A 26,042-nucleotide genomic window follows, 5' to 3' on the forward strand; every position below is an offset into this window, starting at 1 on the left:
GATCAATGGTGGAGAAGTTCTACAGCGAATAGTGGGAGATCAGGGGAGAACCAGAGGTCATCCCTGGAAACTGTATAAAGAGGGTGTGAGTAGGGGAGTGAGAGGCAGGTTTTTTTCGTGCAGAGTTGTGAATGATTGGAATGCCTTGCCTGAGAGTGTGGTGTCTGCAGGGAGTTTGAATGTGTTTAAGACCCGGTATGATGAGATGTGTGTGAGATAAAAGGACCTCCTAGATGAGTCTTTGACTCCATGAGGTCTTGTTTAATAATAATAATAATAATAATAATAATATAAATGTTGTTTTCTTACTCTCCACGACTGACTATAACTAAAAAATGTGGATATATAGAGCAAGGTGAGGAATAACATAGCTGGTCTGATCAAAGGTGTAACACTATCTCTTTTCACAGAATATTCCTAATCTCCAATCAACTACTCACCAAAATGAACCATGGAGAGAAAAAACAGTTTTATATGTCACTGAATAATCATAATGTTACTGAAGTTTTTTTTTTTTTTTAATTAAAAAAAAAAACGCAAAAATCCTACACGAAAATAATACCCACAACTGCTTCATAAATATTTGGGACACAAACATACATACATTTATGTTTGTGTCTATGCTCCAAATATTGATGAAGCAGATGTGGATTATTTTTATGTACAATTTATGTAGGAAACGAATAGCACATGTATTTTAGTGATCTGATATCCATGCCAGAGAATGTCAAATCTAAAATCATTGTTTTTTTGACTTTCTCTGCCTTAAGCTACCTCTCTCTGTCTCTCTAAATTCTATGTGGCCTAATCAGAGCATTATTCAATGGAACAAGAATCTCCTTACTTCTATAAGTCAGTGTTCTCTGCATTATTGACAGAATTTGTTGTGATGTTCTCACAATTTTAGCAATGTGTCCTCTAAATTTTTGATCCTTATCCACCACCACCATCACTCCAAGATCTATTATTTCCTCCATCTCCTACAATATATCCCTGTTATATCTGTTTTATATGCACCATGTGTTATAACCCCTATCTTAATCTCTTTATTTATCTTTGATTTCTTTACTCTCGTTCATGCTTTATATTTAACAAATTTGTTTTTTTATCGACTGTGCTAGTTAAATCCTTCAGTATGAGTTTATGAGGGTCTTAAGTGGAGAAAAAATAAAAGTTATTCCCCCCCCCCCCCTTTACCTCTGACCAACACTTTTGTGTCAGGTGTGGATTTAACTTACTAACTAGCATAATTCAATTTCCTTAGCTTTGCTTGGTCAGAAACTTCCAGGTTCCTATTTTTTGGGATTAGTGCATTGATAATCAACCTCTCTGTGTTGTTTCACAAAATCTAATGAAGCTCAAAAAATTGTTTGACAATGCTTAATCTAACATAGGTATAAATAAACAGTGATAGATAATTCCATGAGAATCTATCTCGAACTTAAGTTTCCTAAATTCCTCACAATTCCTTTTCATATTCCATGTATACTAGTACAATTTACAAGTCATTTCTATTCATAAACACTTAGACATGACAAGAGTGACCTCAGTTAATATTAATTTTTTTCACTCTATGTAACAGTCCACTGAATATGTATTAGATACTTATTAAATCTATGACATTAAACATTACTAAATAAGAAGCATGAACACATTACTTGCATTATTGGGTAGGTATTATAGGTTCTCCTAGGTACTTATAACAAGCTAATGTCCATAGAATTCATTCTTGCGAAACAGTCCTTATTTGTTTCTCTGTCTGAGTGATAATGTTCCTCTTCTTCTTGTTGTCCACCTGTTTTGTCCTCCTGACCAATTTCTTTGTCTTGGTCGCCGATTTCTTTTTATCCTCGGAGTTCCTTTCTGGGACAACATATATGACCTCGGCCGAATGCAATTGCCTTTTCGCTAATGAATATCCTTTTTGCCGATGAACTCTTTTACTTACCACCAAACTCTCAGTGATGACGTGTGTGGTCATTCGTGATACGCACCAATGATCGGGAGTAGACATGATACAGTGATGATCCCAAGGAAGAAAAAGATGTTTTCCTTTACGAAAATGAGAGCTTTTATAACTCAATTCTTGTGCCTAACACACACATGTCTCTCAAGATTTTCCATCTTGGAATCACGTTAACCATGAGATATGCTGATGTCAGAACTCACACAACACCAATTTGAATAACACAAAATTTTGTAACATGATACAACAAAATTCTCACGTGAGGTTTTACATCCTAACCAAGCATAAATTCTACATCCCTATTACATACTGCCTTAGGTAGTTGTCCCTCAAAAACTCAAGAAACTAATTTTCTTTACTTCCAGTTACTATCTCATCCTTCCAATCTATATTGCCATAACTAAAATCACCCATTTTCCATTTGCTTATACATTTCCTGCCACTACCCTCCATATTACCAGGTCTATAGCAACATCAAGCAAAGTATTCCATTCTATTCACCTTTATCATTGCCACAAAACCATTACTGCTATTTCTCCCTTGCATCGTCCAAAGACGAGTGACCAAGATAATGTCAGGATTTTGGAATGCTGGCTAAGGAGAGAGGTTGAAGAAATTCATGTTAGAGGTTTAATGGAATATTAAGAGCACTGAGAAAGGATAAAACTAAACTATTAAAACTATTAAACCTGTAACATGAATTCTTCACGGCACTTAAGCCTCAACCCATGTAAGTTGTAGAAATGTGGACTGCAGAGTTTGGTGGATAGGAGGAGGAGGAGAGGTGATATAATAGAGACCTTTAAGTTAGTGAGAGGATTTCATCAATTAAATCCAGAGGGGATTATAAAAAGAGTAGATGGTGAAAGGGGCAAGAAAACCAGAGGTCATAATTGGAAGTTATGTAAAAGCATAGTGAAGAGGGATGCGAGTAGATTTTTTACGTGGAGAACTGTCAGTGAATGTAACACATTACCAGAATGTGTTGTTAATGCAAGGGTGTTAAGAAATTTAAGATTCTATATGATAAATATGTTGAATGAACCTCCCACGATGAGTCTGTCAACTCCATGGAGGGTGTAATAATAATAGTAATAATAATTCTTTTTCTATCATTAATAGCACTCCACCTCCCTTTTCCGTCTATCTCCCCACAAAATACATCACTCCCTTACATCTCTATTTGTGTCAGAATGTCATCCGCATACAACCATTATTATTATTATTGACACCTCCAAGGAGTCCAAAGACTCGTTGTGGGAGAGCACCTACTTTAACTCTCTGTCTCCACCACTACACCAGACCTCTACTACCAATCATCTACATCAATGCCATCTATCGCCCACCACCACCAAAACTAGTATTTTTTGTCTGTAAATTGCGTGTGTTCTGAAGGGCCGATTTTTCTGTATGTGGGATGGAAAACCCGAGTTTATAGGAGAAAAAACCCTGCTACCTCCGTATGAGCTTAGCTAACTCACCTTTGATTGAAAAAAAGTCCATATAAAGATTCCTCCCGTCATGACAAGAATCGTACTTAGACCTTTTCCAATCAAAGAACGCAATATACCGTCGTTCTTCGAATTGCACTAGTTCCAAGTGAGACCATGTCTCACTTGGTGCCTCTGTAGCGCAAGGTTGATACTCCTAGAGTTCGAGTCTCCCTATTTCCCTATTTATCTTGAACACTTGTTCTCTCATTCTCTACACTCATGCTACAGACTTATTCCTTCATAAGCACTACTTCAATCTCTCCTTCTTTACTCTCCCATGCTTTCACATCACTTCTTGCTTGCTCAGATTCATTCTCTGCACTCGTTACTCTACCTTCCAGCAGCAGTCTTCCAAATGACTCACACCGAAACCATTCAAATGCAATCCATCACACTTATACAGTTCGATTCTTCCTTCAAACTCATTCCACACATTAACAAACTGCACTCCTTTCTCTTTACACATATCTTCTAACATATTCATAATTCTTGCTCTCCACCTTATCTTATCACTGTCATATGTGGGGAACACACTACCTTTCCTATCATACTATTATCTTTTATCCTTCTCAACTACTCCTCACATCTAATCTTACATTCTTCTTGTTTCCAATCAAGTCATTTGTTCTACTACCACTACCAACTCATATGCTTGCTTACTCCTCATATCCAATGCCTTAATCACTCTACTGCCTCCTAGAAAACAAACCTTGTGCATCTTTTTGTTTGCCACACCTTTATAATCAAATAACCATAATGCCACTTGTAGGTCTTTTGTTATCTTTTTCATACTGATATTGTTTGTTTTCGTCTTCTTCACTCCTCCATACATATCTGCAATTCTCTTCATTTGACTCTACATCCACCTCATCTTCACCAATTCAGCTTTCAAATCTTGCATCCTTTTTTTTTTTTTTTGCTACTATTCACTCTTGCTATTTTATCACCAGTCACAAACATACATGATCATCATCAATTTCGTTCGCCACCTTATAGTTAATTGCACTCTGTTTTTCATCATCCATATTGCCTACTTCATCGTAATCTCATTGTCATTATTTTCAACATCATTATTGCCCACTTTATAGTTAACTGAACTTTTTTACTCATCGCTTTCAAGTGCTCTCTGAAAATTCGCACAATCTTCAACTGCTGTGTTGGTTATAAGGCAATATTTCCTACTCATATTTAAACTTATATTTAAGTAAGCCAACAGATTATTGCATTTCCTACATACCCACTCTCATTATTTTCTCTTATTCAGCCTCTCTACATAAATATTAGCGACATCTTCCCACGCATACATACTACATTCACAGCACCATACCATTTCTGAGAAATTCATGACATTTACTTTATTTGTCTTCCATGTAAAACCTGCACAACGATTTGCCTTTCATTGCCATGTTGTATTGCTATTTATGATAATATAGCCTAAAATATTATATATTATTATTATTATTATTATTACCCAAGATCCCATGGAGTCAAAGACACATCTAGGATGTCCTTTTATCAAACACACAGCTCATCATGCTTTAAACACACTCAAATTCTTTGCAGACACCCACACTCTCAGGCTAGGTATTCCAATCATTCACAACTCTGCATGAAAAAACCTGCTACTCACACCCTCCGTATACAGCTTCCAGGGATGACCTCTGGTTCTCCCCTGATCTCCCACTATTTTCTGTAGAACCTCTCCAGCATTGATTCTATAACAACCCCTTAATAACTTGTAGGTCTCTATCATATCTCCCCTCCTCCTTCTTCCTATCCACCAGACTCTGCAAGTTGCATGTACCCAATCTTTCCTCATATTCAACATTCCAGAGGTTAGAAACTACCTTAATCAGTCACCTTTGGACCATCTCCAACATCTCTTCATCCTTCTGAAAACCAGGTGACCAAATCTAGGTGCAATAGTCCATGTGTGGCCTAATCAAAGCCTTATACAAATGGAACAAGAATCTCCCTACTTCTACAATTCAGTGTCCTACGGATCATTCCCAGAAGCCTTTGTGTTGTCTTCACAATTTTGGTGATGTGTCCCCTAAATTTTAGATCCTTATCCGCTATCACCCCCAGATCTCTTATTTCCTCCACCTCAGACAATATATCCTCACCAAGCATAAATTCTGCATCCCATGTTTGTTTTCCAAATGCTAGCAAAGGTTGGTCGATTGGCAGAGCTTCTGCTACTAATGTCTCGCAAAAAGTTAAGTAAGTTTGAGCACGGTTAGTAGTTGGAAGGTGTCAATCGTTCGATGCTGTTGGCACACTCTCTGTCAATGAGTCTTTGAGCTCCCTGGAGGTGTCACATATAATAATTATCATAATAATAATAATAATTTTAAAACCTTACATTTTGCAACATTGAACTCACATCCCCATTCCCATGCCCAATCACTAAATTTATTCAGTCTTCTTGTAAGGACACAACATCCTCTCTACTTTTCATGGTTCATCCCAACTTTGCATTATCTGCAAACAACTGAATATCTTCATCCAAATCTTCACCAATATCATTAATATACAAGTTAAACAGCAATGGCCCTAAAACAGACCCCTGAGGCACACCACTAGTAACTTTCCTTTTCCTGGATATCGCTCCCCACCCCCCCCATACACAACTTGTTGATACCTATCAGATAGCCAGTCTCCAATGCAACAATCTAATATCCAATCCCATCCACTCCAGTTTGACTATCAACTTATCATGCAGTAGTCTATCAAAAGCCTTTGTAAAATCTAAGTATATTACTGTGTATCCTTCTCCTCTGTCCAAGGAAGCAGTCACCTTATTGTAATAAGTAAGTAGATTGCTAAAGCATGACCTCCCTTTAGCAAATCCATGCAGTCCATCAAAGATAATACCATTTTTCAACCCAATTCTGGATTCTAGTTCTCACAAGCTACTCCAACAACTTAACTACAACACCTGACAGAGATAGGCTTATAGTTTGAGTTCTAAATTAAAAAATACCTATCAAATTATAAATTAAACTAAAAATTCCAAGAAATTATATTCTTGATTAATCCATTATCAGCAGGATGGAGGTAACGGAGATGAGAATGCTTGGTACATGTGCGGTGTGACCAGACAGGATCATCTGAGAAATGACTATGTTAGGGAGAACAGTGAAAGTTATGAACTTAGGAGCAAAGATACAAGAGGCAAGGTTGACATGGTTTGGTCATGTGATGAGGAGGGAGGAAGAGTATTGGGAAGAAAGGTCATGTAGATGGATGTGCAGGGGGGGGGGGGGGGATGGAAGCGCGGGCGGCCAAAGAAGAGACGAAAGGAGATGGTGGAGGAGGACTTGAGCATGAAGAACTTGGATGTGGGTACAGCCCAAGACAGGAGATTGTGGAGGAGACTCACTACAAACAGCAACCCTACTTAAGTGGGAAAACTGCAGGAGAAGAAGAATTAATCCATTATCCAAATGTAAGCAAACAAAGACAAACACACAAACTTTGTTTGTTTACACTTGGATAAAGGAATAAACAAGAATATAATTTCTTGGTGTTTTAAATTTAAATCATACATTAATGCTTGTTTACATCTGTATTCTTCCAAGGTCCAATGTGTCGAAAAGACAGTTTATAATCTTTTGAATATAAATCATCTAAACTGTCTAAAGAATGCTGAAAAGACTAAAGATATATAGTGTAAATATTTCTTAGTTTTACTTTTCCTTTTGAACTTATTTCATATCATTTTTGTTTAACATAAATGGCACCTATCAACTACAACATAATTTATATATTTTAATTTACTTTAGTAGCTTTCTTTAGTAGCTTTTCCAGTAATTCCATTCAGTATCAGTCTTTAAAAATGGTTGAAATATATGTTATTTTATTATAACAACACAAGAAAGAAAGAAAGAAAACATGATAGTAAAATCAAAAATAATTACAGAAGAATAACTTTACTGAATACAGATGTTTAGAAGAAAACATATACAGAAGAAATAGTTGAACTGCTGCGTATATAATAATTATTTTGTTAGGATCAGTCTTATAGGTAGAAATAACAGATATCTGATGGTGTGGTGATAATAGATCAGAAGATATAGGCATACAAATCAAATACTAGAGATATCGCTAGTCTTTATGCAAACATAAAACATGTATTGTTATTATTATTATTCGACACCTCCAGGAAGTCCAAAGACTCATCGAGGGAGGGCACCTACTCTACGACTCTCTGTCTCCACCACTCAACCTCATCCACTAATTGCATCATCTACACCAACAACGGCATCCACTGTCCACTAGTATTTTCACAGACAATCACAAACATCCATGCCAACAGCAGGATTCGAAACCACAGCCTTTTAGCTGGAGAGCAGATACGCTAACCACTCGGCCAACCAGGCCGGCTCAAAAGGAATTTCAGAATGTGTGTTAGGAAAATGTACACATGAATTGGTATGTATATGACACAACTGTTCATCTTGAGTCTATAGAAAACTAGGAATGCAAAGGAATGATAAAAAGTGGGTAAGATAGCTATAGTGCACAATGTTGGTGCCAAAATATACAAAACGAAGAGTTCAGAAATGGGTGGATTGATGAGCTTCTGCTGGTAAAACCTTGGACCTGTCAATGAGAAGATCACATCTAACTCATTTGTTTTCATTCTTATTTGCCAATTAAGTGTCGAATAGTTTTGATATTGACATGATATCTTATGAAAGACCACTGTATAAGTGTATGTAGCATCTCTGTAATGCAATTGGAAAATAGGACATTGTGCCTTGATGGGAAAAGACCTGCGTTTGATTATTATCATCACGATGTGAGAAGTCTTTACATGGACTTTTTTTAAATGATGATGAATTAGCCTAGCTCATGCAGAGATGGCAGGGTTTTTTCTACTGGAAATTCAGGTTTTTCATCCCACACACAGGCAATTTGGACAAGAGAGCACACACAATTTACATACAAAAAATTCTTTTTTTTTTTTTGTTTTGTTCTAGCGTTACATAGTAGAGAAGACAGTGAGATGTGCAGCAGAATAGAGTGTCCTCCTGCAATGAGTCCATGGACTCCTTTGAGGTGTCACATAATAATAATAAATCAAATGAGGATGGAAAATAAACCAGTGGCAAGGCTAGCTTAGCAAGTGGTTTACAAACAGGTATCAGAAAGAATGAGTGGCAAAGACCAAAAGAGGTGACAGCAGTATACCACAGGACTCTTTTGAGCTATTGCTGTTCAATTTGTATATTGGAACTTTGGAACTGTACTCCAGGAAATTGATGAAGCCAGAGATTTTGGAAGTGTTAGTGGATAGGGAGTTAAAGTTTAGGGGGCACATAGCATAAGTTATTAAAGCAGCTCAGATCACTTGGTTACTGAAAAATACTTTGAAGAGAAGAAGGTTATTGTTCCCCTTTTCGAGCCTTGATAAGACCCCCATCTTGACTACTGTGCAAAGATCTGGGCACCAGAGTTTCTTGGTGATGAGGAAGAGGTGGAGAGTATCCAGAGGCGAGTGACAAAGATGTTAGCAGATCTCTATGAAATGAACCTTACGAGAATAGGTTGAAGATTTGTGGGTTATAGACACTGGTTGATAGGCAGAAAAGGAGTGATATGATTGAAACATAAAAATTACCGAGGGGTTTTTACAAGATTAATTCGGAGGGTGTTATTCTTAGCAAGGGTATTAGAACTAGGTTTTTTGCTTGGAGAGTAGTGAATGAGTGGAATAGGTTGCCAGAGTCTTGTGGGTACCATGATTGTGAATGGGTTCAAAGCAGATAGATACTAAGATACTTAGCATATGGTGGATGGTTCTTGATATGATGTTTAGGGCCTCGCTCGATGAGTTTAAGGATTCTTTGAAGTTGCCCGTAATAAAAATAAAAAATATATAATAATCATTAAGGAATTCAAATTCAGTAAGCACTTTACAACAGTTGCAAAAATAATGTTGCTTGAACTTGAACAGAAAGTGAAAAGCAGCTTTAATGCTTTGAAAGAGATGGGAGAGTGTATGGACAGTGAATGATTAAGTGTATGGTACAATATATAATATAATATGGTAATTAAGGCAGATTTCCATTGAGTCTTGACAGGATGGTGATGATGATAATCTTGTGTTTGATACAAAGAATTAACAGAAATTTGACATAAGCCAGAGTGCACGACATAATATATTTATTATTATATACATCGAGAGTCAACTTTAGCAGAAAACTGATTAATATGCAAATTGGAAATGGATAAATTAGTATAGAAATCTGCAAAAGGGAAAAATTAGGTAGAGAAATTTGCAATGACAGCCTAGTAGTTAGTTACCTGGAATAGTTATTGAGGTCATTAGAAGAATCCAACTTGTTCAACAGCTTTGTTTCATTCAAACTAGTACTTTTTCCTGACTCAGAAGAAGGCCTCCAGGCTTGATTAATCCAGAGAGCTTCTCGAGCATTGATACCAACCCTAGAAGTTAGTAGTAGCATTTAACTAGAGAAGCTAATATTGTTAAACATTCACAACAGAGAAAATTTTCAGTTTATGTTAGATCATCAGAAATAGATGATACCATGTCATAAAATATTCATGATTAATATTTATTGTTATTAAAAATTTAGCAAAACCAAAAAGGACACCATATCTAAGTATTCTTCAGTATTCCTGTATTGCTAACAGTTCACAGCAGTAGTGTATAGTAAAGAAAATATTACATTATACAGAACAACAGAATCACAAGGCATAGAACAACAAATGTGTGATAGATAGTAATAATCTAACAATTATGCCTTCAAATTCAAAGATTCACCAGCACAAAACAGCTCACCATATCCCCTAAATTTGTATTATATAAAAAAAAGAGTTATTATGGGTTAAATGAAAAATGTTCATAATTGCCTAAGTTGACTCTCTTCATGATTTAAACTTGAGTTCAGGGATGCCTTTTTTGCTTTCTGTTAATGCATTTCATTTATAACAGCATGTTTAACACACTGACTTCTACTGTTGCAGGAATTTATTAAAAAATTTTAAATTGTTACTGTATAAAAGCAGATCAGAACAGAACAATTGTTATTAAATGTGTCAATAAAATATTTTTATTCAATTTATGGATGTGCTTTTAATATAAGGCAATATAATTGTATTTCTGAAATAAGTAATTGGACAAGCCTTCTTAGAGAAACCATATATATATAATATACAGTAATTTCTTGCATAGCAGTTAATACATGCCTAAAAAATTCCATGCTATGCAAAACAACACTGTTTAAAATATTATTATACTGTGTTATAGTGTGTAATGTATTCCAAATAGACAATTACAGTACTGGTGAAACAAACAAAAAATAATAATAACAATTATGCATCAGTTGCTTACTATACTACAAGCTCACTAGAAATACTAATTAACCCTCTTACTGGCTGAGATGGATGAAATAGCCACACCACCACCAGCAGTTTCCATGGATCAAAACTTCATCGGCGTTCTACCTTTTATCGAGTATTTACCCTCCGCCTCCGTTAATCCCTTAACAGCGAATTTAGAGCCATTAGTGGATTAATTGTGGTGGAGTGACTCTTGTGTCACTTCACTTTGCATATACTGTGTTACTTGGAATTTCCTTTACTGTATTAGGATATCGATCATTTTTTTTTCCTGCACAATTTATTTATTGTCTCTCTTTCCAAAACTAAAAACGAGTTTCACATCTGATAAAAAAAATAATCAATCCTGAAATGACCACAGATCAGCCTTTGCAATGAATATATTTTAGTAACAGTAAATTTCCTTCACTTTACTGGCAATATAGATTTTTTTCACGAATTTTAATATTTGTTATGGATTTTAACATATTTTGTCAAATATTTATATTTTTAAATAACATTTAGTGAAATAAATATGATATTTTGCTTCTTTCTTTGCAAAGTACCTTTATATGGATCGTCCCATTTCAATTTTAGGAACGATTGTTTTTTATGAACAACAAATGATTATAAACTGCATTACTCGGTTTCCGATTGTGTCTTTTTATAGTATCAAAAATTTATATCCAATAGTATTTTATCAGACACTCTTCACCTTCTTCTTTTGTTTAAAATTGCAACAGATTTTTTTTTTTTTTTTTTGTAGGATGCACATTACTATAATATCCAGTGCCTAACCACTGTAGATATGTTGAAAATATAACAGGAAGGATATCCTGTATGGAATGATTCAAAATTTATGCTCATTTTTATGATTTTTTTACTGCAACTCTCCCCTCCCCCCTCTTTCAGTTTATAGTTTTGACAAAAGAAATAAAGCAATAATATTGTTGTATATTCGAAGCTTTTAATTCTCTACTCTTTCTTTGCATCTGAAATCAGCTGTTCAGAGGTCTGCTGAAATTATTCTAAGATTTAGAAATACTATGCTATATTTTCAATATGTAAAATTGTTTATGCATACCACACACAAAAAAGTTGAGTTGTGTTATTTTTGTTATATTATTATTATTAAACAAGACCTCATGGAGTCAAAGACTCATCTGGGAGGTCCTTTTATCACACACACACATCTCATCATACCGTGTCTTAAACACACTCAAACTCCTTGCAGACACCACACTCTCAGGCAAGGCATTCCAATCATTCACAACTCTGCACGAAAAAAACCTGCCTCTCACTCCCCTACTCACACCCTCTTTATACAGTTTCCAGGGATGACCTCTGGTTCTCCCCTGATCTCCCACTATTCTCTGTAGAACTTCTCCACCATTGATCTTATAACAACCCCTTACCAACTTGTAGGTCTCTATCATATCTCCCCTCTTCCTTCTCTCCACTAGAATCTGCAAATTACATCTTCTCAATCTTTCCTCATACTCAACATTCCAAAAGTCAGAAACTACCTTAGTCAGTCGCCTTTGGACCCTTTCCAACATCTCATCATCCTTCTGAAAACCAGGTGACCAAATCTGGGCACAATAGTCCATGTGTGGCCTAATCAAAGCCTTATACATGGAACAAGAATCTCCCTACTTCTACAATTCAGTGTCCTCCACATCATTCCCAGAAGCCTTTGTGTTGTCTTCACAATTTTGCCTATGTGTCCCCTAAATTTCAGATCCTTATCCACTATCACCCTCAGATCTCTTATTTCTTCCACCTCAGACAATATATCTTCACCAGGCATTAATTCTGCATCCCATTTTTGTTTTCCAAATTTTAAAACCTTACATTTTGCAACATTGACCTCACATCCCCATTCCCGTGCCCAATCACTCACAAACAACTGAATATCTCCATCCAAATCTTCATCAATATCATTAATATATAAGTTAATCAGTAGTGGCCCTAAAACAGTCCCCCTGAGGCACACCACTAGTAACTTTCCTTTTCCTGGATATCGCTCCCCCATACACAACTTGCTGATACCTATCAGATAGCCAGTCTCCAATCCAATGCACGAATCTAATATCCAACCCCATCCACTCCAGTTTCACTATCAACTTATCATGAGGTAAGCTATCAAAAGCCTTTGCAAAATCTAAGTATATTACTGTGTATCCTTTTCCTCTGTCCATGGAAGCAGTCACCTTATTGTAATAAGTAAGTAGATTACTAAAACATGACCTTCCTTTAGCAAATCCATGTAGTCCATCAAAGATAATACCATTTTTCAACCCAATTCTGGATTCTAGTTCTCACAAGCTACTCCAACAACTTAACTACAACACCTGACACAGAGATAGACCTATAGTTTGATGCTTGAGTTCTATTACCTCCTTTATGAAGTGGCACAATCTTGCCCTTCTTCCACTCTTTAGGAACTTGACCGAGTGCAAGACTCGTATTAAAAATATATGTCAAGGCCAGCGTCAACTCCCTGGCACATTCCTTCAGAATACGTGGTGATATATTATCAAGTCTCACATCCTTATTTACTATCTAGTTTGCTCAACTCCCCATACACCTCTTGCTCACTTACAGTCAAGTCTCTCCTCCCCATCATCAACTGCTCTTAATCTCTCCATGAAGTCACATTCACAAGATTGAAAGACCTTTAGGAACTGCTAATTATGTATATCCACTACACGTTCTGCAACAGCTGTCTTTATACCATTTTCTCCAATCAATGTCATCCTTCCATAATCATTCTTTCTTTTGCTGGCTACATATCGAAAGAACTCCTTAGGATTCTTTTTGGCTTCATTAGCTAACTGCTGTTCTTACCTCTCTTTAGCTATCATCACCAACCAAGTCACCTGCCTTGCCTGGTCTTTGTATTGCTCATGGAATTGGTTATTTCCACTTCTATTATGCTGCCTCCATAATGCCCTTTTTCTCTGTATTCGCATGCTTAATCTCATTATTCATCCATTTCACACCTTCCTTATTTAACCTTCTCACACTTGGAATACATTTCGACATTGCATCTACTAGATAGTTTTTGAAAATCCCCCAAGCTGCATTGATCTCTTTTCCAGCTAACTCCTCATTCTATGCTACACCTGCAAGCTGTCTCCCGAGCTGTTCATAATCTCCCCTCCCTCCCCTGTAGTTCCATATATACCCTTTTCTTACAGAGGTCCTCACACTGTTGGCATATTCCAGGGAATTGGCAGTGCATTGTTATGCCTGTTTACTAAGCGTCTTAAAACAGCACAGGTTCCAAGGGAGGGTAAATTGTTCTACAGCATAGAGGTGGTGATAAGGCTATGAATTGGCATATAAATTACAGTCCAGTTGATATATCTGGAGTTCATATATTAATTGATATATTGTCGTGAAGGTAATCGAGTGACTGGTGAGAAGTAGGATACTGAAATGGGTTGGTAACAGTAGTATTCTCTGTGGTTATCAGCATGGGTTTGATAAAGGGAGATCATGTTTTACATAACTTACTTATGTACTTTAACAAGATGATAAATACCTTGGAGAGGGGAAATGCATATACAGTGGTGTACTTGGATTTTGCAAAGCTTTTGATAGACTGCCACATGACAAGCTGTTAAATAAATTGAAACAGATGGGATTGGATAATATACTTCTGAGTTGGATCAGTGACTGGCTGTCAGATAGGTATCAGAAAATTGTATATGGGAGTGTGGTATTCCGATAGAGGAAGTTCTCTAGTGGTATGCTGCAGGGGTCAGTTTTGGGACCATTGTTGTTCAAGTTGTATATTAATGATATTGGGATGTGCTTAACTAGTGATATGCAGCTGTTTGCAGATGATGCAAAATTGGGGATAACAATGCAGAGTCAAGCAGACGTTATTGGCCTTAAAGGAGGACTTGAGTAGATTGCATGGGGGAATGTCCTCACGTCCCTTTCCAATCCCAGTACTCTTCAATCTCCCCTCTAATTGCATACTCTGCATCCCATCCTTGTCTACTAAATTTTGAAACCTTAGATTTTCCTATACTGAAATGGGTGTTCCATTCAGCTGTTCACTTGCTTAATCTATTCATATCCTCTTCCAAGGCCACAAAATCTGCTCACCTGTTGAAAGAACATGGATAAGAAGTGCAATTTGTCTATTCTGTCCTTTAGAAGGTGTAATAATCCTTCACACTGTAGAGAACACTTAAACAGATTATCTTGGGAAGCTGAGTTAATCTGTTTAAGTGTCTCAGTTCTCTATAACAAGGAACACATTTCCTTGTTTTATGCTGGGCAACTGGACTCTTAGTTATATTCGAGAGATTAAAAATATATAAATTATTTTTATTTTCTCTTTTTATTGTACAGTTTATAATTCCAGGACAAAATATAAATCCTTGCATACTTTCTTCACTTAAATATTGCATTACCTTGAGAACCAATGTTTAATGTTTTTGTGCTAATTTTGTCTAATTGCCTACTTGACAGAACATTTTCTTTGTTTTCGAAAAAATAAATTCACGATAATTATTTGAAATATTATTTAAAAAAAAAAAACAGCTGCTGACGTTTTTGATTATATTATCTTTGTTCAAAATCATATTTCAAAGAATAATTCACATATTTCAAAAATGCCTATTATATGATTTTTTTTTTTTTTTTTTTGTAAATAAGAATGCAGTTTGCTGAAACTTTGTCTATTAAATTTTCATTGCAGTGTGTGACACAGATTAGAAATTTTCAAAGTAACACAAATTTTTTTTTTATTACAAAACAGCAAAGTTTGATAATATTTGCGCTACAATAAAGTTCGACAGATTGATCAATATATTGCCTTATTTCTTTTCTCCTATGGGAGAAAAATGGCAAAATGTCACTTGTATAATTGTATATCTTTATCAAAGAACGGTAGTATAAAAGAAATGAGACAGTGTACTAGCTGTGAAATGTACGCTTTGCGGAGTGCGGTCGGAGTGTGGACAGATGATAATAAAGGATTGAATGTGTGTAGAAAATGTAGGGAGAATGAGGAATTGAAGTGTATTTCGGATCGTGAGTGTGATATTTTTGTCAAACTTCAGAATGATGAAAATAGCGATATGACAAGAAACGGCAAGGTTATACATGAGAATTATGAGAGTGTGAATGTAGAAAGTGTGAATGATATTAATGGTTTCTTAGAGAATAAAAAAGATGAGATAGATGCATTGAGTGAGATCGCGTTGTTGAATGGTGCGATAGAAAGGGCAAAACAGCAGCTAGAGTGCATGAACAAAAGTCGACTGAATGAACCAACCAATAATAAAAGGTATGACAGGAAAAATAGACGTATGAATGTGAACATGAACAAAATGAGGGATAGAGTGCTGTATGGAGACTCGTTAGTACGAGGTGTGTTAGTAGAGGATTTGACAAAATCGTACCAACCTGGTGCGACCATAAAGGACATAACTGCGTCTATTAGAGAGCAAAAGGAAAGGGTGAAAGAAATGATTGTTGTGGCAGGTACGAATGATTTGAAAGGAGATAAAATGGAAATGATAGAAGACCTGAATGAATTTTTTGAGGTAGCAAAAGAAAAGAGTGAGAGAGTTAGAATGATTAGTCTTTTGCCACGGTATGACAGTGAAATGTTTAAAAGGAGGGCCATAATTGCGAATGACTTTATGCGTGGGTTATGTATGACGAGTGGTGTGGAATTTGTGGACATGTGGAGTGAGTTTGATGGGCGAAAGGATCTATATAAGATGGATGGCTTGCATTTGAATGGTTACGGTGTAAGAAGACTTGAGAAAGTGTTGCTGAATGTAGTGGATGTGCAAATTCATGGAAACTAGATTTGTTAAGGGGGGGGGGTAGATATACAGTCCTTAGGGAGGCAGTTGAATGTAAGAATGAATATAATATGCTAGAGCAAATAAGGACAACAAACCAGAGTGGGATAGTTAATATAAGGCATTAAGGTAGGGTTGGGGCTAATGGAGGTCTTAAATTCATGTACACTAATACTAGGAGTATTAGGAACAAGAAGGAAGAGTTTTTGGCCATGGTTGGCACTTCCAGACCACAGGTCATTGGTATTAGTGAAACATGGCTGACTGTAGATGATATAGCTAGTGGGATTGAATGTGATGGGTATAGTGTTTTCAGGAATGACAGAGAGAATAAAATGGGGGGAGGAGTATTGTTGATGATAGCTGATGAGCTACAGCCAAGGAGAATAGAAGTTGAATTGCAGGATAGAGAAAAGAGCACATTTGAGGCCATTTGGTGTGAGATTGTGGCTAGCAGAACTAAATATACAATTGGGTGCTGCTATAGACCAGGTGATGGAAAAGATGGTGGTGACAGTATGCACAAACAACTAGAAGAAATGAGTGGAAGGAGGGTGATTATTATGGGAGATTTCAACTAGGGTCGCATTGATTGGAGTGAGGAGAGGACACACGGGAGGAAGGAATTGGATTTTATGCGGTTATTAAGGGATAACTATCTGCGACAGCATGTAATGGAAAACACTAGGGGTCAGAGAGTGCTTGACCTAGTAATTACATCTGAGGATTTGGCTGTAACAAATATGACCACACTGCCACCAATCAGTGAGAGTGATCATAGGGTCTTGACTTGGGAGGTGGCTAAAGGTGTAGAATTTTCAATTAAGACAGGGTACATGTGGAATTATCGGGCTGGAAAGTATGACAAGCTTAGGAATTTGATAGGCTCAGTGCCATGGCATGTACAACTGCAAGGACTAGAAGTTGATAGTGCATGGGAGGTAGTTAAGAAGTGCTTGCATGAAGCAATGGCTGACTGTATACCTAGAGTCCGAATAATAAATCAAGTAGGGGTTAAATGGATGAATAACACCATTAAGCTTGAGCTGCAAAAAAAGAAACAACTATGGAGGGAATTTAAGGAGAAAGGTGACCGGCAGGCACATGAATGGTATAAAGCGCAGGCCAGAAGGGTGACGAGCGTGGTAAGAAAAGCAAAAAAGGATTACGAAAGAACATTGGCCATGCAGGCTAAAGAGAATCCTAAACAGTTTTTTAGATATGTAGCAAGTAAAAGGAAAAATGTACATGGCAGAATGATTTTAAACAATGCCGATGGTAGGGAGGTAACTGAATCAGTTGAGATAGCTGAGTTACTGAGTGAGCACTTTGCAAGAATATATCATACAGGTGGTGACATTGCAGAAACGAATAAACCAGTAGATTATACGGGAATTGTGGTGAATGAAGTGGAGGTGAGTAGTCTATTGCATAACCTCAATGTCAATACATCTGTGGGATTGGATGGTATACCAGCTCGTGTAGTACGAGAAGCAGCTAAAGAATTGTCAGTACCCTTGACCATTTTGTTTATTTTGAGTCTCGGGTCTGGGTTAGTCCCGAGCGGGTAGAAGGAGGGGAAAATAGTTCCACTGCATAGAGGTGGTTCAAAGACTGCTGTTGTAAATTACCGACCGATTAGCATATCAGGAATCATTGTCAAGGTCTTAGAGAAATTAGTCAAGAAAAGAATACAGGTTTGGATAGATGAAAATGGGATATTGTATGGGGGACAACAAGGTTTTGTGAAGGGTAGATCATGCCTCAGTAACTTGCTCACGTTTTATAACACAGTGACGGCTGAACTGGATAGGGGTAATGGGTTTACAGTGATACTACTGGACCTTGCCAAGGCCTTTGACAGGATACCACATGGAACCCTAATCAGTAAACTGGAGCAGATGGGGATAGATATAGGGTTGGTAAGATGGATAGGAGGGTGGTTGAAGGAGAGATACCAGAGAGTGGTTTATTCAGGAGTGGAGTCAAAAAGACGTCTTGTGACCAGCGGAGTGCTGCAGGGCTCTCTTCTTGGACCACTGCTTTTCAATTTGTTCATCAATGATATTGGAAAGGATTTGAGAGGAAGTGTTCACTTGTTTGCTGATGATGCAAAGTTGGGTAGAGCAATAGTGAGTGCACAGGATGTCAAAATTTTACAGGATGATTTGGATAGTTTGGAGAACTGGGCTAGGAAAAATGGATGTCAGTTTAATGTGGCAAAGTGTAAGGTTATGCACTTTGGGGTGAAAAGAATAGCAGCAGTATATCGCATTGGTGGAACCATACTCCAGGAGATTGATGAGGCCAGGGATTTGGGAGTGCTGGTGGATAGGGAGTTGAAGTTTAGGGGGCACAGTGCAAAAGTGACTAAAACAGCTCACCAAATCACTTGGCTTATGAAAAATACTTTGTCATGCAGAGACAAACAAGTTGTTGTTCCTTTGTATCGAGCCTTGATAAGACCCCATCTGGACTTCTGTGCCCAGTTATGGGCAACAGGGTTTCTTCGTGATGGGGAGGAAGTGGAGAGGGTCCAGAGACGAGTGACCAAGATGATAGCAGGTCTGTGGAATGAACCTTATGAGAATAGGTTGAAGATTTGTGGGTTGCAGAAATTGGACGATAGGCGAAGGAGGGGTGATATGATTGAGACATTCAAATTACTGAAGGGTTTTTATAAGATTGATCCAGAAGATATTTTTGGAAATATGACTGGTGGTGGGAGGACTAGGGGCCATGCATGGAAGCTGGGTAAGAGCATGGTTGACAAGGGTGTTAGAGCTAGGTTTTTTACTTGGAGAGTGGTGAATGAGTGGAATAAGCTTCCAGAGTCTGTTATGGGTGCTACGACCGTGAATGAGTTCAAGGCAAGATATGATAGATACTGTGTGAATGTTGAATAGTTGTTCCAGACATGATGTTAGGGCCTCCCTCGATGAGTCTGTCAACTCCTTGGAGTTTCCCAGAACAATAATAATAATAATAATAATAATAATAATTATATACGAGTGACATTTTGCAGATTTTCTATTGGCAAAAATGGTAAGAAATTAATCGTTTGCACTTTCATTTTAAAACACAAAGGAACAACATTGTAAATTCCCCCTATGAAAAAGAAAATAGTACATATTTTTCTTCTGTTATTATCTGGTTTATTCTTGTAGTAGAAAGAAGAAATTACTGCACATATTTCTTTTGTCAATACAAGAGTGCAAAAATCTGTAAATTGATTACATTACAGCTGATAGAGAATTTATACCATAAAAAATATTTATGTAAGAGGTCTAACATCAGCAGATATAATGACATTTTCTTCTAGTTTAGATACGTGACATTATTGAAGTAGTTAAACTTTTGCTACTATTTTACACTAAACTGCATCAGCATGTTTCAGAAGTGATTTACGTTTGTAATAATTGCCTGCAGATTGAATAGGTCTACCCCCCCCCAACCCAAAAAATAAATGATTATGTAACAGATATGCGCCTTTTCTCTTAAAAAATTCAAATCCTTTTTTCAAGATAATTGTATCAAATAATTTAGAATTTTTTGATAATAAAAGTAAAACTGATCGATATAAATAAAAAAATCATTTTTGGCATAAATACTACATCTGCCTGTAAAAGAAATGTCAGTTTTTCTATGTTAGGATTCTGAACAACTGAAAACGAAACAAGACATTCTTGATTGAGGCAATTTAGCGTGACTTCTGGGAAACTTTCTCTCTTATGTTTCTCAAAAGTAATCTAAGACTTTTAGCTTTTCCTCCAGCTATGAGGATTATTGTCCAGCATTTCTAAGACGTATTTCAGAAATCGCAACCAGCAGCCGTAGAAGTAGTAATATTTAGATTGTTTTTTCTTATTTTTTTTTTAAAAAGAAAGAAACAAGATGGCGCTAGTGAGCCAAGTGCTGCGGACGCGATTTGAAGAGCTCCTGATTCAGATAAGTTTTACTAGGAATAATTAAGTATATATGCATAATTGTTTGAATAAGAGCGGCTGTAAACGTTGTATGCTACCGGTATTATTAGTGTGGGTGATTTTTCTTGCCTAAACTAAATTACGAAATCGTTATTATTAGATCTAGTAGCCTGCAGAGAGAGGAAAAAAAAAAAAAAATGGCGGCGCATTGTCATTCCATGATTTTAATTTAGATTTCAGTCATTTCGTTAAGTGTGAGGTCTGTTGTATGCATTCCTTCGATTACATAAACCATTTGTGGATGTTTAGTGCAGATGGAAGAAGGGTGTGTGCGAAGTGTGACCTGAACGAGGAACTGATGAATGCAAATATGAAATTCATGACAGAAAGTGTTAGTACCAATTATGTCGCGAGTGCACGTTTGAAAGAGAAGGATGGTGAGAAAAAGAGGTGAAAAAATGTTAAAAAATCAGGAAAAAAAGAAAAAGAGCGAATTGAAAACCGTAACGGATGTTAAAAGGGACGAAAGTGAGGAGGAAAGAACTGAAATTGAGAGAACGAATGAAAGTAGAAATGGCATGATGCAGAAATCGCAAGTGAAAAAAATCGAAAGAATAAATGATAGCAAAAAAAGAATGAATGATGGCGAAAGTTGGACGCATGTTGGACCGAAAGTACTGAAACAGAAAGATGAATGACAGTAAAAGTGAGAAAAATGATAGCGAAAGTTGGATGCATGTTAGTCCAAAAGTACGGAAACAAAGAAAGATAAATGAGAGTGAAAGTTGGACGTATGTTGGACCAAAAGTACGGAAACAAAGAAGGATGAATGAGAGGGAAAGTGAGAAGAGGGGGTCGAGAGTTAGAAAGTTTGAAGGATTTAATAATAGAGAGAATGTGGTGCGAGATTCGGAAGGTGAATTGGATTGGACGAGGCAAGAAATGAAATGGATGCGGAATGAATTTACGAGAATTCAGGTCAAAACTATTTTAAAAAAATCATGATAGCATGAAAGAGTTAATGAAAGATGAGCGAGTGGTGTTGTATGGTGACTCCATTATTAAAGGTGTGCTAGAGGATAAAATGCACAAGGTATGTTTTCCAGGAGGTAAAATGAGTAGAGTGATTGAGGCATTGGATATGAGGCGGGAGCGAGCAAAAGAGTTAATTGTATTAATTGGTACAAATGATTTGAAAGAGAACAAAGAGCATGTCAAAATGAATGTAAGGAGACTGCTTGGAAAGATAAAAGAGAATAGTGTGACAGGAAGGGTAGTCAGTGTGTTGCCTAGGTATGACTGTGGTGAAATGAGGCGGAGAGCAAGGATTATGAATGATATTCTGGCTGAAATGTGTGAGGAGATGGGAGTACAGTTTGTTAATGTGTGGAATGAGTTTGAGAGACGAAGTGAGTTGTATGGGAGTGATGGACTGCATTTGAGTGGTTATGGTGTGAGTCGCTTGGAGAGACTGCTGTTGGAAAGTAGAGAAGTGAATAGAGAGAATGAATCAGATCGAGAGGGGAGTGATGTGGAAGAGCAGGAGAGTAAGACAGGAGAGATTGAAGGAGTGGAAATGAATGGGGAAGTGAGTGGTATGAGTATAGAAAATGAGAGAATGGGTGTGCAAGAGGAGCAGGGAAACGGGGAGGCTCAGGGTGGACAGGGGTACACAGCGTGAGAAAGGCAGATGCTGCAAGAGGAATGTAGCATGGAATGAGGAGGTGAGAGCATGTGTAGGCAGGAAAGAAATGGGATCACCAGGGATCAAGAGGAAACAGATGGAATCACCAGGGATCAAGAGGAAACAGATGGAATTGCAAAGGGTTCTGAAATGAAGAAGCAGAAAGGGAAATGGCCCCAGTCCAGCATGGAGAGATCACATCGAGTGGGTGGTATCAGTGGAACTAGCTGTAGATCCAGAAATGAGCTGTTGTGTTTGTATACCAATGCTAGAAGTATAAAAAACAAGCCGGATGAAATGGTTGCACTAATTGCGTCTGTGCACCCAAAGATTGTCGGAATAAGTGAGACATGGTTAGATGAGGATGACATCCTGACAGGAATAGAGATGGAAAGGTATGATGTGTTTCGTGAGGATAGAAGGGATAAAAAGGAAGGGGGAGTGCTATTGATGATAATTGATGACAAGGTAGAGATGCAAGAGGGAAATAGGGCCAGTGGTTTTGAGGCAGTATGGTGTGAAATAGAGGTGAATAGAATCAAATAATTGGTGGGATGTTGTTATAGACATGGTAATGTGGATGGTAATGTGAAATGTATAGTCAAATAAGCCAAGCAAATAAAAAAAGGGTGATTTTAATTATGGCAATATAGACTGGAATGAAGAGATAGCAACTGGAAGTAAAGAAAATGAGTTTCTTGAGTTTTTGAAGGAAAACTACCTCAGACAGTATGTAACAGAGGGCACACGAGGATTAAGGGTCTTGGATTTGGTCATCTCATCGGAGGATGTAATTATAAATGAGGTGTCAAATCATCCACCAATTGGTGAAAGTGACCATGAGGTGATTACCTGGGTGGTTGCCAGCAGTGCAAGGATCCCTGTGAAAAAAGGGTATATGTGGAACTACAAGGGGGGGGTGATTATGAAGAGCTCAGGAGACAGCTTGCAGGTGTAGCATGGAATGAGGAGTTAGCTGGAAAAGAGATCAGTGCAGCTTGGGGGATTTTCAAAAATTATTTAGTAGATGCAATGTCTAAATGTATACCACAGGTGAGAAGGTTAAATAAGGTAGGTGTGAGATGGATGAATAAAGAGATTAAGCATGCGATACAGAGAAAAAGGGCATTGTGGATGCAGCATAAGAGAAGTGGAAGTAACCAATTTCATGAGGTCTACAAAGACCAGGCAAGGTGGGTGACTTGGTTGGTGAGAGTAGCTAAACAGAGGTATGAACAGCAGTTAGCTAATGAAGCCAAAAAGAATCCTAGGGTGTTATTTCGATATGTAGCCAGTAAAAGAAAGAATGATTATGGAAGGATGACATTGATTGCAGGAAATGGTATAAAGACAGCTGATGCAGAATGTGTGGTGGAGATACTTAATGAACAGTTCATAATGATCTTTCAATCTTGTGAATGTGACTTCATGGAGAGATTGAGAGCAGTTGATGATGGGGAGGAGAAGACTGACTATAAGTGAGCAAGAGGTGTTTGGGGAGCTAAGTAAACTAGATATAAATAAGGCTGTGGGACTTGAAAATATATCACCGCGTATTCTGAAGGAACGTGCCAGAGAGTTGACACCTGCCTTGACATATTTTTTTAATACGAGTCTTGCACTTGGTCAAGTTCCTAAAGAGTGGAAGGAGGGCAAGATTGTGCCACTTCATAAAGGAGGTGATCGAACTCACGCATCAAACTATAGGCCTATCTCTGTGTCAAGTGTTGTGGTTAAGTTGTTGGAGAAGCTTGTGAGAACTAGGATCCAGAGTTGGGTTGAAACAATGGTATAATCTTTGATGGACAGCATGGATTTGCTAAAGGGAGGTCATGTTTTAGTAATCTACTTACTTATTACAATAAAGTGACTGCTTCCATGGACAGAGGAAAAGGATACACAGTAATATACTTAGATTTTGCAAAGACTTTTGATAGATTACCTCATGATAAGTTGATAGTGAAACTGGAGTGGACGGGGTTGGATATTAGATTAGTGCATTGGATTGGAGACTGGCTGTCTGATAGGTATCAAGAAGTTGTGTATGGGGGTGCAATATCCAGGAAAAGGAAAGTCACCGGTGGAGTGCCTCAGGGGTCTGTTTTAGAGCCATTACTATTTAACTTGTATATTAATGATATTGGCAAAGATTTGGATGGAGCTATTCAGTTGTTTGCAGATGATGCAAAGTTGGGAAGAACCATAAAGAGTAGTGAAGATGTATGTTGTGGCCTTGCAAGAAGACTTAAATAAATTGAGTGATTGGGCAAGCAAATGGGGATGACTAAGGTAGTTTCTGACCTCTGGAATGTCAAGTATAAGGAAAGATTGAGAAGATGCAATTTGCAGAGTCTGGTGGACAGGAGGGGAGATATGATAGAGACCTACTATCATATCTCTTAAAGTTATTAAGGAGTTGTTATAGGATCAATGCTGGAGAGGTTCTACAGAAAATAGTGGGAGATCAGGGGAGAACCAGAGGTCATCCCTGGAAGCTGTATAAGGAGGGTGTGAGTAAGGGAGTGAGAAGCAAGTTTTTTTCATGCAGAGTTGTGAATGATTGGAATGCCTTGCCTGAGATTGTGGTGTCTCCAGAGAATTTCAGTGTGTTTAAAGCATGGTATGATGAGCTGTGTGTCTGATAAAAGGACATCCTAGATGAGTCTTTGAATCCATGGGGTCTTGGGTAATAATAATAATATTTACTTACAATGTGTGATGATATGTCATTAAATATTATTGTTTTATTGAAATCAAGGTTCTTTTCTCAAATACCTCCTGCTCACTCACAATTAAGCCATACTCTTCTTTGTCCTATACATTTAATTATAGGGACAAGTGGGAGCCAGGCCCAAGTGGTATCTCCACTTGAGCCTGGCTCTCACTGAAGAGACCTCAATAAAGGTCGAAACTAGTCTGGGTAGTGGCCCTTCCCTTAATGCATAACATTAGACATATCCACAAGGAGATGTGTTTTGCATTATAGGAGATACTGAGACAGGAGTGTTGGTAGCTTGCTCCACCTTTGCAACGAGTTGCCGTGCTGTTATACCACCTTACCCCAGTCCTGAAGATACGTTCAGGCGCAAACTTTGTTTGCTCACACTTGGATAAAGGATTAAACTAAATTTATTATACTCTAACCAAGTGAAAAATAAACTTTCAACATCTTTCTCTAAATCCAGAGTAATTTATTAAAAAAGGGTGGCACACCATTTGGCAACTCCTATAGGTATAGATGACCTGCTAAAGCTTCTGCCTGGTATCTCAACTTGGGCCTGGCTCCCACTGAAGAGACCTCAATAAAGGTCGAAACTAGTCTGGGTAGTGGCCCTTCCCTTAATGCATAACATTAGACATATCCACAAGGAGATATGTTTAGCATTATAGGAGATACTGAGACAGTAGTGTTGGTAGCTTGCTCCACCTTTGCAACGAGTTGTCCTGGTGTTGTACCACCTTACCCCAGTCCTGAAGATACTTTCAGGTGCAAACTTTGTTTGCTCACACTTGGATAAAGGATTAAACTAAATTTATTATATGAAAGATATGTTGTACGCTGCTATGATTTACAGAGCTAGTTTAAGATCATAGGTTCATCTTTGATAATTATATGAAAGAAAATGATAATAAAATTATGTAAATCAGCATAAGCTAAATTGCCATCTGTGGGTGCAATACTTTACCTTTTTCTCCAATACTAGTATTATAAAACACTAAGAAATTTTAAATTTTATATTAAGTCTTCTTAACTGGAAAAAAAAAAAAAAAAAAATATATATA

General features: G+C 37.4%; 1 protein-coding gene across 3 annotated transcripts in view; it reads right to left on the reverse strand.

The window, feature by feature from the left end:
• The window catches only part of LOC150107214 (roundabout homolog 1-like), a 742,051-nt gene that overhangs the window by 173,179 nt on the left and 542,830 nt on the right, over window positions 1-26,042 (reverse strand). For all 3 annotated transcript variants that reach the window (XM_090391071.1, XM_090391072.1, XM_090391070.1), the window contains exon 18: window positions 9,775-9,915. In XM_090391071.1, the coding sequence (XP_090247197.1) occupies window positions 9,775-9,915 (141 nt within the window). The remainder of the gene's footprint in view (window positions 1-9,774; window positions 9,916-26,042) is intronic.

Source organism: Typopeltis vanoorti, chromosome 4 (genome assembly GCF_054136105.1).
Source record: "Typopeltis vanoorti isolate ZY-2024b chromosome 4, IOZ_Tvanoo_1.0, whole genome shotgun sequence".
NCBI lineage: Eukaryota > Metazoa > Arthropoda > Arachnida > Uropygi > Thelyphonidae > Typopeltis > Typopeltis vanoorti.